The sequence below is a fragment of the Plasmodium vivax genome, chromosome 12, assembly GCF_000002415.2.
Source record: "Plasmodium vivax chromosome 12, whole genome shotgun sequence".
NCBI classification, from domain to species: domain Eukaryota; phylum Apicomplexa; class Aconoidasida; order Haemosporida; family Plasmodiidae; genus Plasmodium; species Plasmodium vivax.
This window is the reverse complement of record NC_009917.1, coordinates 1105645-1118861: the sequence shown is the minus strand read 5'-3', so window position 1 is coordinate 1118861 and position 13217 is coordinate 1105645. Positions and strand designations below refer to the sequence as shown.

Below are 13217 nucleotides of genomic sequence, written 5' to 3'. Positions count from 1 at the left end.
GGGTGTGTCCCCCTTAGGGCGACAGCTCTTGGCACAGTCTCCTTGTTTGATGGGGCAGCTTGCAAAGTGGCAGGAGTTCTGGGTGCGTCTAGCAGCTGTGTGGAGAGGGAAGCCGCGCGGCAACCCGCTGTAGCGCCTTGCGTGTGTTGTGGCGCCCAACGTGAGCCGCCACTCCCTCGGTTGGCTCTCCACCCCCGCCCCCTACAAATCGAAGAACAGAGAGACGTCGCTCGAGGAGTCCTGCGAAAGGTCAAAGGGAGAGAAGAGTGCACGTGGAGGGGGCTACAGTGTTGTGGTTAGCACGCAAGTGTTTGAATGTGCGTATGAGGGTGCGTACGCGTACGCGTGTGCGCTGCGAGGGGGGAAGACGCAGAGCGCCTCGCCGGATAACCTGGTCGGAGACGTCCGCGAGATTCACCAGGCAGTGGGCTCCTTGCACGACTTTTTTTTTTCCTCCTTTCCTTTTTTTTTGTGATGCCGCGACCGCCGCTTCGTCTCCCGAGTGGCGCTCGCTCAGCTCGTTCGTAGCGTTCACCACGTTTGCCTCGTTCCTCGTGAGCATTTGCGGGGTGGTCATTTTTTTTTTTTTTTTTTTTTTTTTTTTCCTTCTCCCCGGTGACACCGCTCCCTCCAGCGAACTGCCGTCTGATTGGGAGGCGTCGGGCAGAGCGAGCAGAGAATCGCGCGAGGGGAATCGCTTCTCCATGGGGAGCCACCCCCCCGCCGCTTCCAAACTGAGACCCCCTTTTTTTATGTAGACATCAAAATTGATTTCCCTCTTACGAACGAAGACGACGGCGAGGCCTAACTCTTTGGGAAGGTCCAGCAGGACGTTGACTACGTGTGTGTAGAGCTGCCTGATGTGGTTGAGGCTGATCCTCGCGTTGCCCCAAATCTTTTTGTGCACGTAGGTTACGAGATGGGTGATGCTGTTCCTCAGGATGATTATGGCGTTGTAGATTGCGTCCACTTGGCCCCCTTGGAGAGTGCTGCTCGTCGCGGCTGTCTTTCTTTTGCTCGCTCGGCTGGGCGCAGCGGGGCGCTTGGCACGGGCGTCATCGCAATCACCATCGTCATCTGCATCACCGTCGCCACCGCCATCGCCACCGCCATCGCCACCGCCATCGCCATCGCCACCACCACCGCGTTCCCCATCACCACCGCCAACACCACCGCCAACACCACCGCCAACACCACCACGCTCACCGCCCCCCTGCTGCTTGAGCGCCTCTATCTCCGCGTGCAGCTCGTCAATTCTGCTGATGCACGAGTCGATTTTTTCCTTGTGGGGTCCCCCCTCCTCCGCGGGCTTCCTCCCCTGCTGAAGGGCGGCACACAACTGGGAGTACCTCTCTTTGTCCTCCACGGCTTCGCGCAGCAGCTTGTTCGTCGCCTCCTTCTCCTCAGCGAGTTGCTCTATTTTTTCTTTTAAGCGAAGGATGAGCGGGTGCTCCCCGGTTGCGCGGTGCCATTCCGCTAGCCGATCATCTCCGCTCAGAACTTCTCCGCCCAGATCTTCTCTGCCCAGATCTTCTCTGCCCAGATCGTCTGGGCCCCCTTCCGGTGGCCGCTTGTCCGTTCCCCCTTCGCCCCCTCCCCCGTTTGGTAACCTGCTCAGGTAGGGACCCACCTTCGCGTAATTCCGGATTAGCCTCAGCACATCTGCCATTCGCATCGGAGCTGCGCTCAGGGGCTCGTTCAGATGCAGATGGACCGACGCGATGGCCTTCCAGTTCTCCTCGACGTGCTTAACAACATCCCGCATGATTAGCGTGAGTGATGTTCTTTCGTCTGAAGGGGTGATCCTTCCTCCCAGCTGCGGGAGGTAGGGCTCGAAAAAGGAGTCCACTCCGCTGGGGGGGGTGAAGCAGCTCGGGGGGGCACCACAAGAGGGGTTATCACTCGGGGGGGTACCACTTGCCTGGTTATCATTTGGGGGGGTCCCACCTTTGGGGAAACTGCCCCCCAGCTCAGTCGACACCTCCGCTGCACCACCCGTGCCGTTGGAGGGCCCCACTCCTCCTCTTCTTATATGATACTCCACGTGCAACTCGTGCAAGCGGAGCACCGACCAGATGGCAAACAGGGTGACGTTCTCCTCTCCTTCTTGACGCACGAAATGATCTCTGTGGGGGACACTTCCAGAGTGGTGAGCGGCACCGTTTGACTTGTGCGTGGCGACCTCGCTGCACAGTTCGTTGTGGTTCGCTTGGTTTACACATCTGTCGAGTGAGTAGAGAGAAGAGGAACTTTCGAGCGCTCCATGGTTGGCTATTCTTCCTCCGTCAAGTAGGTGTGTTCTTCTGATGATGGGAGAATGCGGCTCTTCTGTGGTTACCCCACAAAGGGGAGTGGACACATCTGCGAAGGATCCCCCCCCATCGTTCGTAGAGGCCAACATAGAACCCATAAACGGGTTCATGCCGGTCAGGTGGCTCCCTCTACTGTTAGATGCACAATGGGGGAAGTTCCCGTGGGTCCCCGTACTGACTTGCACCCCGCTAGGAGGAAGCCCCCCGGACGAGGCCACCACAGAGAAGCACTCACTCTCCCCCCCTAGGGTATACTTCCTAAATAGGAAGGGAAGCACATCGGTCAGTCTAGGGGATGTCAAAAGGATCCGATGCAACTCGTTCCTTTCATTTAAAAGAAGGAAGTTACAGACGAAGCATTTTATTTGTTTCAATTCGACCCTCAGCTGATTCAATATGAGTAGTGCTCTGTTAAGTTGTTCCTTCTGGGGGGAGATGTTCACCGAATGGTTCTTGGTCTTCCGCTTGGCTGGTCGGCTGGGCAGTCTACCGGATGGTCTTCTAACCACCCGCGCGGCTGACTCCTCCTTCCTCACCAGAACCTTTTTGTATTTCAGATTCACCAGCGTGCATGTGCATATGGGCAGTTTCAGGGGGATGCGTTTGATGAGGAGGGCCTCGAGTGCCCCCGCGGGGGGGTTGGCGCTTTCACCACCCGACTGATTGGCAGCACGGGTAGCGGCATGCCCGCCGCTATGCCCGCCGCTACTCTCGCCGCTCACTTCACCGCTGCACTCGCCGCTCACTTCACCGCTGCACTCGCCGCTCAATTCATCGCTGCACTCGCCGCTCAACTGGGCGCTCCCCTCATCCGTGGAGGCCTCGCTGCACTCGCCCCGCTGCGCCCCCTCCGCCTTCCCCCCGCAGCAGCGACGAAAGCCAATCCGCGCAAGGTACTCACGAACGATGTGTAAAGTCAAAACGTCCACGTAGACCCCCTTGCAGTGCTCGCAAATGATAAGCGTGTCGTAGTAATCACTATGGTACTCCTTTACCTTTCTCTTTAACGTGCGTATATTCTTCTTTACGTTGCAAGGAGGTGAGCCCATGGGGGTGATGCTGCTGCTGCTAGGGGCGAAGTTAAATTCACTCTCGAGGAAGTACTCCCCTGTCTGGACGTGCTTGTTTTCCTTTACGATGACGCACTGGGGGTGGCAGCTTCGGCATTGTATATTGCTCATGATGGGTCTCTTTATCATTCTCCCTCTTGGGGTGGTTCTCTTGTGAGGGGGGTAGCCACCTTCGATGGAGTCCTCCTCAGAGATGTCCCCCACCTGTTTACGGGTTCTACGCAGGTGTCTCCTTTGCTTGCCCTCCCTCCGTTTAAGGCGAACCCTCGAGTGGTCAGAAGAATACACATGAAAGCTGCCCCGACTGCTACCAAAATTTAACTCATCGTAACGTTCCACCTCCGGTTCGCAATTATCTGAGGAGTACTTCAAAATCTCTATGAGGGACTCCACCTCTTCCCTTTCGCTTTTTCTGTGGGGCTTCTTCCCCCTCGGCAAGGCGTAACTGTTAGATGCGCCCAGAGAGTTGCAGTTTGCCTTTACCCTCCTCCTACGTGCGGGTAGGTGGTTCTTCCTACTGTTTGCGGTTAGTTGGTTTCTCCTGTTGCGCGCGGGTAGGTGGCCCCCCCAGTCGCCTTTGAACCGGCTCTGCGTAGAGTACTCTCCCGCTTCCTTCTTCCTCTTCTTCTCCGTGCACCTAAAATGCGCATACGCACTGGTGGATGAGGTCGAGCCAGACTCGTATGAGACGTCTCTTCCACTTGACCCTTCGTAGGAGACGTCTCCCCCGCTTGACCCTTCGTAGGAGACGTCTCCTCCAGTTGATCCTTCATCTGAGCAGAAGAGGGAGTCCCTCCCCCCCTTAACGTGTTGCCTTTTCTTTATCCTTCTCGTGGTGCGTCTGTCTCTTCGCCTATCGTAGAGGACGTCCTGGCAGACACCCCAGTTGAAGAGTTTTCCTCGTTTGGTAGCTTCCACCGTTTGCACAGAGGCATTCATCGTAGTCGTGGTCACTTGCACTTTTTTATTTTTTGAGGCACTGCATGCGAGCATAATCCTTTTGACGCTGCAGATGTTCATTCCGTGTAGATCCGTCAGGACTTCCCTGTTGGCACTGCTGCTCTCGTCCGTCTGGGTGAACTTTACATGTGAATTGAGTTCCTCCGTTTGTACTTCTCTGTTTTGGGTGCCCTTCATCTCTTCCTCCGGGGAGGTTCCCACATCGGTTAGGTCAATCACATTTGGGTCGACCCCTACATCGGTTAGGTTAATCACGTTTGGGTCCACCCCCACATCGGTTAGGTTAATTACGTTTGGGTCCACCCCCACATCGGTTACGTCTACTCCGTTGGTGTTCGTGCCGGAGCTCACGAACGACCTGTTCTCGTGCGTGTACACCTGCTTGCTCGCCGAGACCTTCTCCTCCGTGTTTACCCCTTGGCTGATGAGACTGCGATTGGGGGGGTCTCCCCCGAGCGCTCCTCCCCTTCCCTCCGTTTGGCTCTCCCCGAGTGCTCCTCCCCTTCCCTCCGTTTGGACGCCCTCCGTGTGGACGCCCTCAGTTTGGATGCCCTCCGTTTGGTTCTCCCGTTTGGTTCTTTCCTCCATTGGGTGGTTCCCCTCCGTTTGGGCCCCCCCCGTTTGACCTCCACCTGGAGGGGGGCTCTCTTGGTCACCGCCATGTGAGGCGCTCTCCTCAGTTGCGCCGCCATGTGAATCGCCATGCACACTATCGTGTGAGCCACCGTGCGTGCCGCCTTGCCCCGCGACCAAGTCGCGCAGGAGCAGCTCCATGCTGGTGGTGAGCTTCCTGTTCTTGCTCTTGAGGCGCTGCACGGCCTGCTTGAGGGACTCGTTTTCCAGCTGCAGCTCGGAGCAGAAGATCTTGTAGTGCTGGATGTCGCTCTCGCTCTGCTGGCTGTGGTTCAGGTCAAGGTCGCTCAGGGAGAAGTTGCTCCTGCTGAGCAGCCGCGAGTGGTTGCCGCTCCGGTTGCCACTCTCGCCGCCACTCCCGCCGCTACCTTTGCCACCCCCGCTCTCCCGCGCGGGGCTGCTGTGCTCGACCCGGAACCGCTCCTCCAGCTGCATGCACAGCAGGTGAACATTCTCGAAGTCCTGCTCCAAGCTGTTGTACCGATTGAGGAGCAACGTGTAGTTTTGGTTCTTCTCCTTTATGGTTTGCTTGTGACTCTCCAGTTGGGTGGTGACCTCTTGGAGGTCCTGCACCTGCTGAGCCACTTCCGCTTTGAGGGCGTCGTTCTGTTGGATCATCTGTTGCAGCTGCTTGGCCAAAATGATGTTCTCCTCCCGGAGGGGGTTCCCACCGGGGGGGGCCTCTCCAGTGGGGGGGCAGCCAGAGAGGAATCCCCCTTGGAGGGACGCGAACGACGAAATGCTGTGCCCATCTTCGTAGAAGCCTCCAAAGTTGGCCCCCCTGTTATCCCTTTCCGCTGAAACGATCCTGAGGAGGTCATTCAACTCCTCACTTAACTCTTTGCACCTCTGTCTGCACTTGGACAGCTCCTCGTCCTTCTTTCTGCTCTCCAGGTTAATCACTTCCAACCGTTTGGCAGTCGAAACGAATTCGTTTCTTTCTTCGAGCAGTTGGTTGATTCGACTCTCCAGTTTGTTTACGTGGAGGATGTAGGTCTCCTCAACTTTTAGTATCTCCTCCTTCAGTTGGGATATCTGTCTGTTCTGCTTAGCAATGAAGTTATTGGCGTTGGCTAGTCGCTTCGTCTGTGCATGCAGCATCAGGGATGCCTCCGCTTCTTTATTAATGCACATTTCCAATTCGTTCTGTAGAGAGTTCATAAAAATTACCTTTTGGTCCTTCAGGTTGTTCACCAAATTACTTAGCTCAATCACTTCGCTGCTTTTAAGAGCTAGCTCTTGTCTCAGTTTTTTATTTTCTACATCTAACAAGTTGAGTGATCCCATGGTGTCGTTTCCTTGTTGAGAGCAGCCACTAGGTTCCAAGAGAAACCTTTGGAGCATCTGCACGTACTCCTCATTCTTCTTCCTCTCATTGACCAAGTAGCTGCTCTGCACTTGTGCTTCCGACCTCAAGTGAAAGTTTTTCATTTTATAAGAAGCGATCTCCGTTTGTAGGGACCTATAGATTTCGTTTGCCTCACTCACATCGCTGGTTCTAGTGGAGCTGATCGATGGGCTTGACTTGTAGTACCTTCCCTGTTTGTCTGTGCTGGTCATGGTGGGGGACACGAGGCACGTCTCCCCAGAGGTCGCGGTGGGCGGACCCCTACGCAGGGGTTCCTCGCCAGGTGGTAACTCGCCGGGTGGTAACTCTCCGGGTGGTAACTCTCCGGGTGGTAGCTCTCCAGGTGGTAACTCGCCAGGTGGTAACTCGCCAGGTGAAATTTCCTCCTTCTGCGTAAATGTGTTGCTAGGCTGTGGGGCGTCTCTGCCGCCATTTGCGGCGCCGTCTGTACCGCCATCTTCGCCGCCTTCTCTGCCACCATCTGCCCCACCATGGGGGTGTCCCTCCCCTTGGGGCGCTTCACCCCCCAGTGAACTTCCTCTATGGAGTGCCTCACCCTGGGCAGCGTCCCTCTGGAAGGAGAACTCCAGGGCGCTACTATTGCGCGCGCTCAGGGGGGGAGCAGAAATTGCGCAGCTGGGTGGACCACCCGCAGCGTCCATAGCGTAGTCGCCCCCAGGGCTGACCCTCTCACTTCCCTCGAAGAAGGAGCTGGCGCAAGACATCCCGCAGTCGATCTCCTGGGGCCTCACAATGTCGTTGTTCAGGATGCTCTCGTAGGAGAACTCGAAGTTGAGGCCGTCCCCTGTGCTGTGTTCATCGGCATGTTGATCGGTGCCCCCCACGCTGCGCCGTTCGCCATGTTGATCGGTGCCCTCCACACCGCTTCCCCCACCGCATAACCCCGCCTGCTGCTGCCCCTCGTCCATGGTGCCTGCGCTGGAGCTGCGCGTGCTACATCTTCTCCGCCTCGCGTGGTGGAGGGGCGCGCCGGAGGTTGGTCAACAAAAAAAAAAAAAAAAAAAAAATAATAATAAAAAAAAAAATAATAAAAAACAAAATAGCGATAACGAGAACGCTCGTTAGGACCCTCGTGGGGAAGTTAAAAAAGAGTAAAACGTACACATGGGGGATGTGCACAGGGTAGACTTTCAATCCTGTCCCCTTTCCGTTTCCTTAAGTGCATGGCCTGTTGCCTCACCCAAGGGGATAGGAGCTGGAGGGAGAGAGTCACTCGACTGTCTTCCTCTTCCCTGAACGGGAGGGGGGTTGAAAAACAAGCAAACTGCCACTGGTATTCGCCCGAGCCACGATCTCGTTGCGACAATCGCGTCATGCAAGCGAGAAGGGATGCCAACAGGGATGCGCGCAAGGGTGTACGTAAGGGAGTACGCGTAAGTATGCACGCATGTATGTGTAATTTTTTTTTTTTTTTTTTTTTTTTTTTTTTTCGCGAATTGCAAAATGATGATTATACTTACACAGACAAATAAACCCCCCCGTGTGCAACGAGCGTAAACTGTTTATGGCTTCGTCGCCAAGAGAGTGAAGCGACCCTCGGAAGGTGTAATAACAATTATGCGTATGCTTTCGTGCAATCAAAGCGGGGGCGGTGTGCGCAGCTGATTTGGAAGGGTGACCCGTTTGTTTATTTTCCAGGATAATTTTTTTTTTTTTTTTTTTTTTTTTACTTTCCCTCGCGTGGTGGAGAAACGGGCTTCTTTACGTGGACAAGAGGGACGGTCAATACTTTTTAATCTCCTCGCGTGTTCCTCATTTTGCCGCTTTGCCTTTTTTCGCGAGGGCAGAGCGAAGTCGCCTGAAGGGGGCACCTCCGCCCGTAGGGTTATTTTATTTTTTTTTCCTAGGCGAGTGATCATTGCATTGGGGGGTGGGCCACACGGAGGACTGCGTCAGGTTGTTCGCTACCGGGGTTACCATCTCGTTTGGCACTCCTTTTACTATCTCACCTGGTAACCTTCTCGGTGGACATCCCCCAGGGGGAGAAGCGCAGAGGGGTGTGCCTCTCAACTTTCGCCTGACCCGTTCAGGCAAAAAGAAGAAAATCTGCTTCGTTGCTAACAACGCCCAACTGGGTCAGCCAACCATCTGCGTACATTCTGCGGGAAGCAGCAGTAGCAGCAGCACTGCCATAAAATAAAAAAAAAAAAACTTAACCTATCCGTTTAATGCCATTCATTTAACATTTAGAGTCTTTTTTTTCCCCTTCTTGTGAGGAAAAAGGGAAAATGGGGAATGCACACACACCCTCGAGCGTATGCTCCCACCAACGTAGGATTGCCCGTTTGCATGGGTGGCTGCTTCTCCCTTTCGCGGACGTGAGTTGTTCCAACGCTAACCAATGGGGGGGCTTCACCATCACATAAGGTGCTCTCCTTTACGTGGATTTTTTTTTTTTTTTTTTTTAATATACACCTCTGCACACATGCAAAGGGGTGGAAGCATTAGACAGTGGGGGAGGAGAGTAAAGCCACAAAAACGAATTGGCCATCTTCCTTCTGGGGAACCGCTAATCGTCGCGCGGAGGTGGAGAGCTTGCCGCTCTGCCCCTTCACTTGTGCAACCGTTAAAAGGAAGAAAAAGAAAAAAGATGCGAAAGGTGGAAGGTGAAAGATGCAAAAAGGGATTTCTTTTTCCCTTTCTTCTTTATCCCTTTCTTCTTTACCATTTTCCCATCGTGGTGACGAGGGCTCAATCGAGGGGAAGAACCCAAATGGGCTGCACGTAATTCTGCACCTCTGTTGCTACTCGCATGCCGCGTGTGTTGCTACATGGTGGGGGTGGCAGTGGTGATGGCGGATGTGCATCTACCATGGGCGTCAAAAGGGGGACGTGAATGGGGCAACCCCCCCGGTGAATGCAAAGGAGGAGCGTTCATACACCTGATGTGAAAAAAAAAAAAAATTCCCCTTTATTATTCCCCTTTATTATTCCCCTTTATTATTCCTCTTTATTATTCCTCCTCTTCTTCCTCCTCTTCTTCCTCCTCATTTTCCCCCCCTTATTCCTCCTCCTCCTCCGCCGCTTCTTTTTTTTCCCTTCTGGAGGCTCGATTGCCCCCGCCGCACACTCGCTCAGTAGGCGCGTCGACCGGGTTCGACGTGGTCGCGCTGATTGAAAGAAGGAGCAACGAGTAGCGCCTGGCTGGAGTGATAGCAGGCACAACCGGCAGAGCAATCACAACATGCATAGCAATCGCAGCAATCGCAGCAAGCACGACGGGGCGCTGCGAAAGAGAGGCCATGCATCCCACCGCCCCCGCGCCTCCCGGAACCTCGCCGTTGGCACATGTCTTCCAAACGTTTCACTTAATAATTCTGCATGCGACGGAGGGTGTGTGGGGGTGGAGGGGCGCCACAGAAGTGCATTGTTTGGCCCATTCCGCCATGACGCGGTGTCCTCTTAAAAGCGCATGAGCATGCAGGGGCGGATGAGCGCTGCCATGTGCGCTGTCATCTGCGCTGTTATCTGTGCTGCCATCTGTGCTGCTCCCTCTGCCTGCATGTGAGGAGTCCCCCCTTCTGCATGTGAGGAGTCCCCCCTTCTGCATGTGAGGAGTCCCCCCCTTCTGCATGTGAGGAGTCCCCCCCTTCTGCATGTGAGGAGTCCCCCCCTTCTGCATGTAAGGAGTCCCCCCCTTCTGCATGTGCGAAGCCACGTTCACCTTCACCTGTGCTGTGTCCTCCGCCTGCATCTGGCCCGCGCCAGCAGCTTGCACGTAGGTGTGCATACCCACATGCACGTTCAAGAGAGCTCCTTCGTGAGGAACCCAAAGGTCGAATGCAACTGCGGTGAGAGGCACATCAGCACAGTGTGTCACGCGCCCTCGTTTTTTGGGAAGGAGGACACATGCAAGGATGGCGTGCGTTTCCTCGTGGGCGCTTCCCCAATGCCACTCGAGCCCTAGTCTCAATTCCGTTGCCAGTTTGCCTGCACTCGTTGGTGGCCTCACCGCCGGATGGTTAAGTGTTTTTGCAGAGGTGTCCCCGGGTGTGCCAAGCTTTCTTCTTTTTTAAGGAAGCAAGTTGCGGGCGAATCAATAGCTTTTAAGAGACCTACAGGTGACTTGAGATTTGTGATTTGTGATTAGTCATTTATGTGTTTTTTTTTTTTTTTTTTTTTTTTTTTTTTCCTTCTTTTTTGCTTCATCTTTTCCCTGAGAGTGCGCGCTTTTACGTCGCCCTTGCAGATGTGTGGGCCAACATGTGTGAGCATCTCTGCCAGGACGATGCTCCTGCTCGAGTTCCTTCGGTGGCGTTCGCTTGCTCGTTCGAAAACGCCCCCTTTGAGTATCCTCCCCCCTCGCGTTAACACCATTTGGGTGTGCCACTCGCACATCTCCCCGTGGTTGTGGCTGCTCGTCAGAGGGAGCAGCAACGCGGAAGGGGGCCCCAGAGCGTTTGGGGCGCACCTGTCCCGGCCTCCTCAAAGGGGATAAGAGAAACGGGGGAAGGTGAGCAAATCCCCCACCTACAGGGAGACCCCTGCAGCGGTGTGGCAGCGTCGTGGCTGGGGCGTGGCAGCGACGTGGCAGCGGCGTGGCAGCGCACCCCTTTTTCAATTGGCCCATTGCACCCCCCAACGTAGAGTCCCCTGTGCAAGTCTGCTCTGCTAAGTCGCAACGAAAGAGAAAGCAAGCCGACTTGACAGCCTTACGCGAAAGAGAACGCTCACTTGAGTGGCGAAAGCGAAAGCTCACTCGAGCCGGAAGAGCAGACAATAAACGTAGGGAGTTAACCGGCGAAACGACAAGCATTAACCCTGAGGTGTAAAAAAAAAAAAACACCCCTGTCTCCTGTTGCGCCCACGATCATTTTTCCCCCAACTTTGCTTTCAATTTTTTTTTCCTCCCCCCACCCCTTAATAGAGTCAAAATAAAGCACTCCTTCGAACGTCGCAACGACCCCTAAGTATGTCCCCTTCACGTGATCGCTTTCTCATTTGTGTCAAGGCGAATGCTTAAATTTGCCTGCACATGTTCATACGTTTTGCACAGCATGCATCGTGAGATCCATCCGCTTCGCTCACACCATGTGTCCTCTCAGCAACGTGGCGACTGCCTTCTGGGTTGTGCCACCTCCCCTTGTCGACGAGCCGTCTGGCAGACATGCCAGCGTGTGCACCTGTGAGTGTCTTGTTTGTGCCCCTCGGGGGTTCACCCGTTTGTTCTTCACCCGTTTGTTCTTCACCCGTTTGTTCTTCGCCCGTTTGTGCTTTACCCATTTGTCCGCGCGCCGCCACTTAATGCCGCATCTCCCCTTGTAGTTTGTTTTTTTTCTCTCTCTCTTTCCTCCCCTTCCGCGCCGCATATTTTCCCCCCTGGGACGCCGCCCTAATCTCCCCACCCTTTGCTCGATTCCGCAGCGAGGCCCTCCGAAGGTTTCAATTTGTTGCCCCAGCATTCGTCAAGTTAGCTGAGCCGAGCCTCCTTCCGCGTGGCAGGCCGGCGGAGTGGTTCGGCTTCCCCCGAGGCGCAGCTTGTCTTTCATGGAGTCACCTCTCCGTGTGGCAGCGCGACTGCATAGCTGAGCAATCGCGTAACCGCATTGCACCCTCCAACCGCTCCCACCCAACTGAGTCACTCGCCCCGGAACAGATGCACTCCGCACCACGCACATAACGTTTGCCTCTGCCAGCGACACCGCCATGTTCACCCGTTTCATTTTATTTCATTTTATTTTTTTTTATTTTTTTTACGCTCCACCTTTTAACTTCTACACCCCCCTTGGGTTGTCCTTTTAGGAGGGCTCCTGTGTGCATCTGTCTCTTCCTCTCTCCATCCCATTCGCGCTGACCACCGAGTCATCACCACACGGGCAGTGCCCAACGGGCGGTCGCCGCGCCTCTACATGCTACCTCCCCACTGCTAACTACTGCTCCGTTTTGCATAATTTGATTCGCCTCCTGCTCCTCCTCCCCCCTCCTACTCTCCCATCGCTCACACTCGTTAGTCGCCTCGCCCGAGCAACCACCCCGAACGGGTGCCCGCTTCATGTTTACCGCCGTTTGCTGCTCCCCCCCAGCAGCTGCTCTCCCCCTTGGCCCCGCGAGCGAACGGAGCAGGTCGCCCACTTGTGCAGTCCCGCCGACCCTCTCTCCACAGAAAAAACAAAAAAATAATAAAATAATAAAACAAAAAAGTGCGTCAACAGAGCAGCCCCACTGAAGCGGCGAGGTGAAGAGAATGCACCAACGTAGATAGGAACCCCCCTGCACATGTGCATGCGAACAGGTGTCTTCCTATGTATGCACGGCCCCGAACCACTCGCAAGTTGAAGGGTCGCCACCGTTTAGACTCCCCTTTTTTTTAACCCTTCTACGTGCATGTCTCAGCTGTTTCTCTCCCCCTGACGAAGTCCTGCCTTGTCTGTTTTTTCCCCCAAGTGTATCTGCACAGGTATGCCGTTCGTGCATATGAGTGTTCTTCTTCATCACCTGTTGTAGTTTGCCCCTCCGCGTAGCTACACATTCATGTTTGCTGTTGAGATGCCACTCGTGTGTGCCCCCCCACCTCATTTCTCATCTCAATACCTCCAGGGTGTATCCCTTTGGAGAGCATCCCCCTCCCCCCTCAGTGTGTTGTCTCCACTGCTTACCGGCACACCAAAATGGTGAATGGGATATTAAATTTTAATCTTCTTAAAAATGGGCTGGAGGAGAGTGCCAGCAGCCTGAGCGTAAGTCTCCAACCAGTTCATCGCTGTGCGTTTCTTCGTTTGGTGTGTAAAATAAGCGGTTTCTTTTTGAAGGTATCAACCCCATTTGCCGCTTCGTTACTTCTCACCGCAGCGGTACTACGACGGGAAAGGGGACGCGCCCACGCTGAACAAGAACCTCTTTGTCAATTTGAATGTACCCATCCCGGCTCTGAAT

The 13217-nt window shown here is 54.7% G+C and overlaps 1 protein-coding gene across 1 annotated transcript, besides 14 other annotated features; it reads right to left on the bottom strand.

Annotated features, from left to right (window-relative positions):
• Positions 1-250: 250 nt before the first annotated feature.
• PVX_116585 (hypothetical protein, conserved) lies at positions 251-7252 on the bottom strand (the record flags this gene model as incomplete). Its single annotated transcript, XM_001615561.1, has 1 exon — positions 251-7252. The coding sequence occupies one exon, from the start codon at positions 7250-7252 to the stop codon at positions 251-253; it is 7002 nt and encodes a 2333-aa protein (XP_001615611.1).
• Positions 3302-3358: a microsatellite.
• Positions 3529-3588: a microsatellite.
• Positions 4801-4867: a microsatellite.
• Positions 4844-4945: a microsatellite.
• Positions 4880-4989: a microsatellite.
• Positions 5011-5179: a microsatellite.
• Positions 5362-5381: a microsatellite.
• Positions 5869-5912: a microsatellite.
• Positions 7253-7907: 655 nt separating the features above from the next.
• Positions 7908-7935: a microsatellite.
• A 127-nt stretch (positions 7936-8062) lies between these two features.
• Positions 8063-8097: a microsatellite.
• Positions 8098-9226: 1129 nt separating this feature from the next.
• Positions 9227-9246: a microsatellite.
• Positions 9247-9834: 588 nt separating this feature from the next.
• Positions 9835-9919: a microsatellite.
• Positions 9920-11158: 1239 nt separating this feature from the next.
• Positions 11159-11212: a microsatellite.
• A 498-nt stretch (positions 11213-11710) lies between these two features.
• Positions 11711-11751: a microsatellite.
• Positions 11752-13217: the final 1466 nt, after the last annotated feature.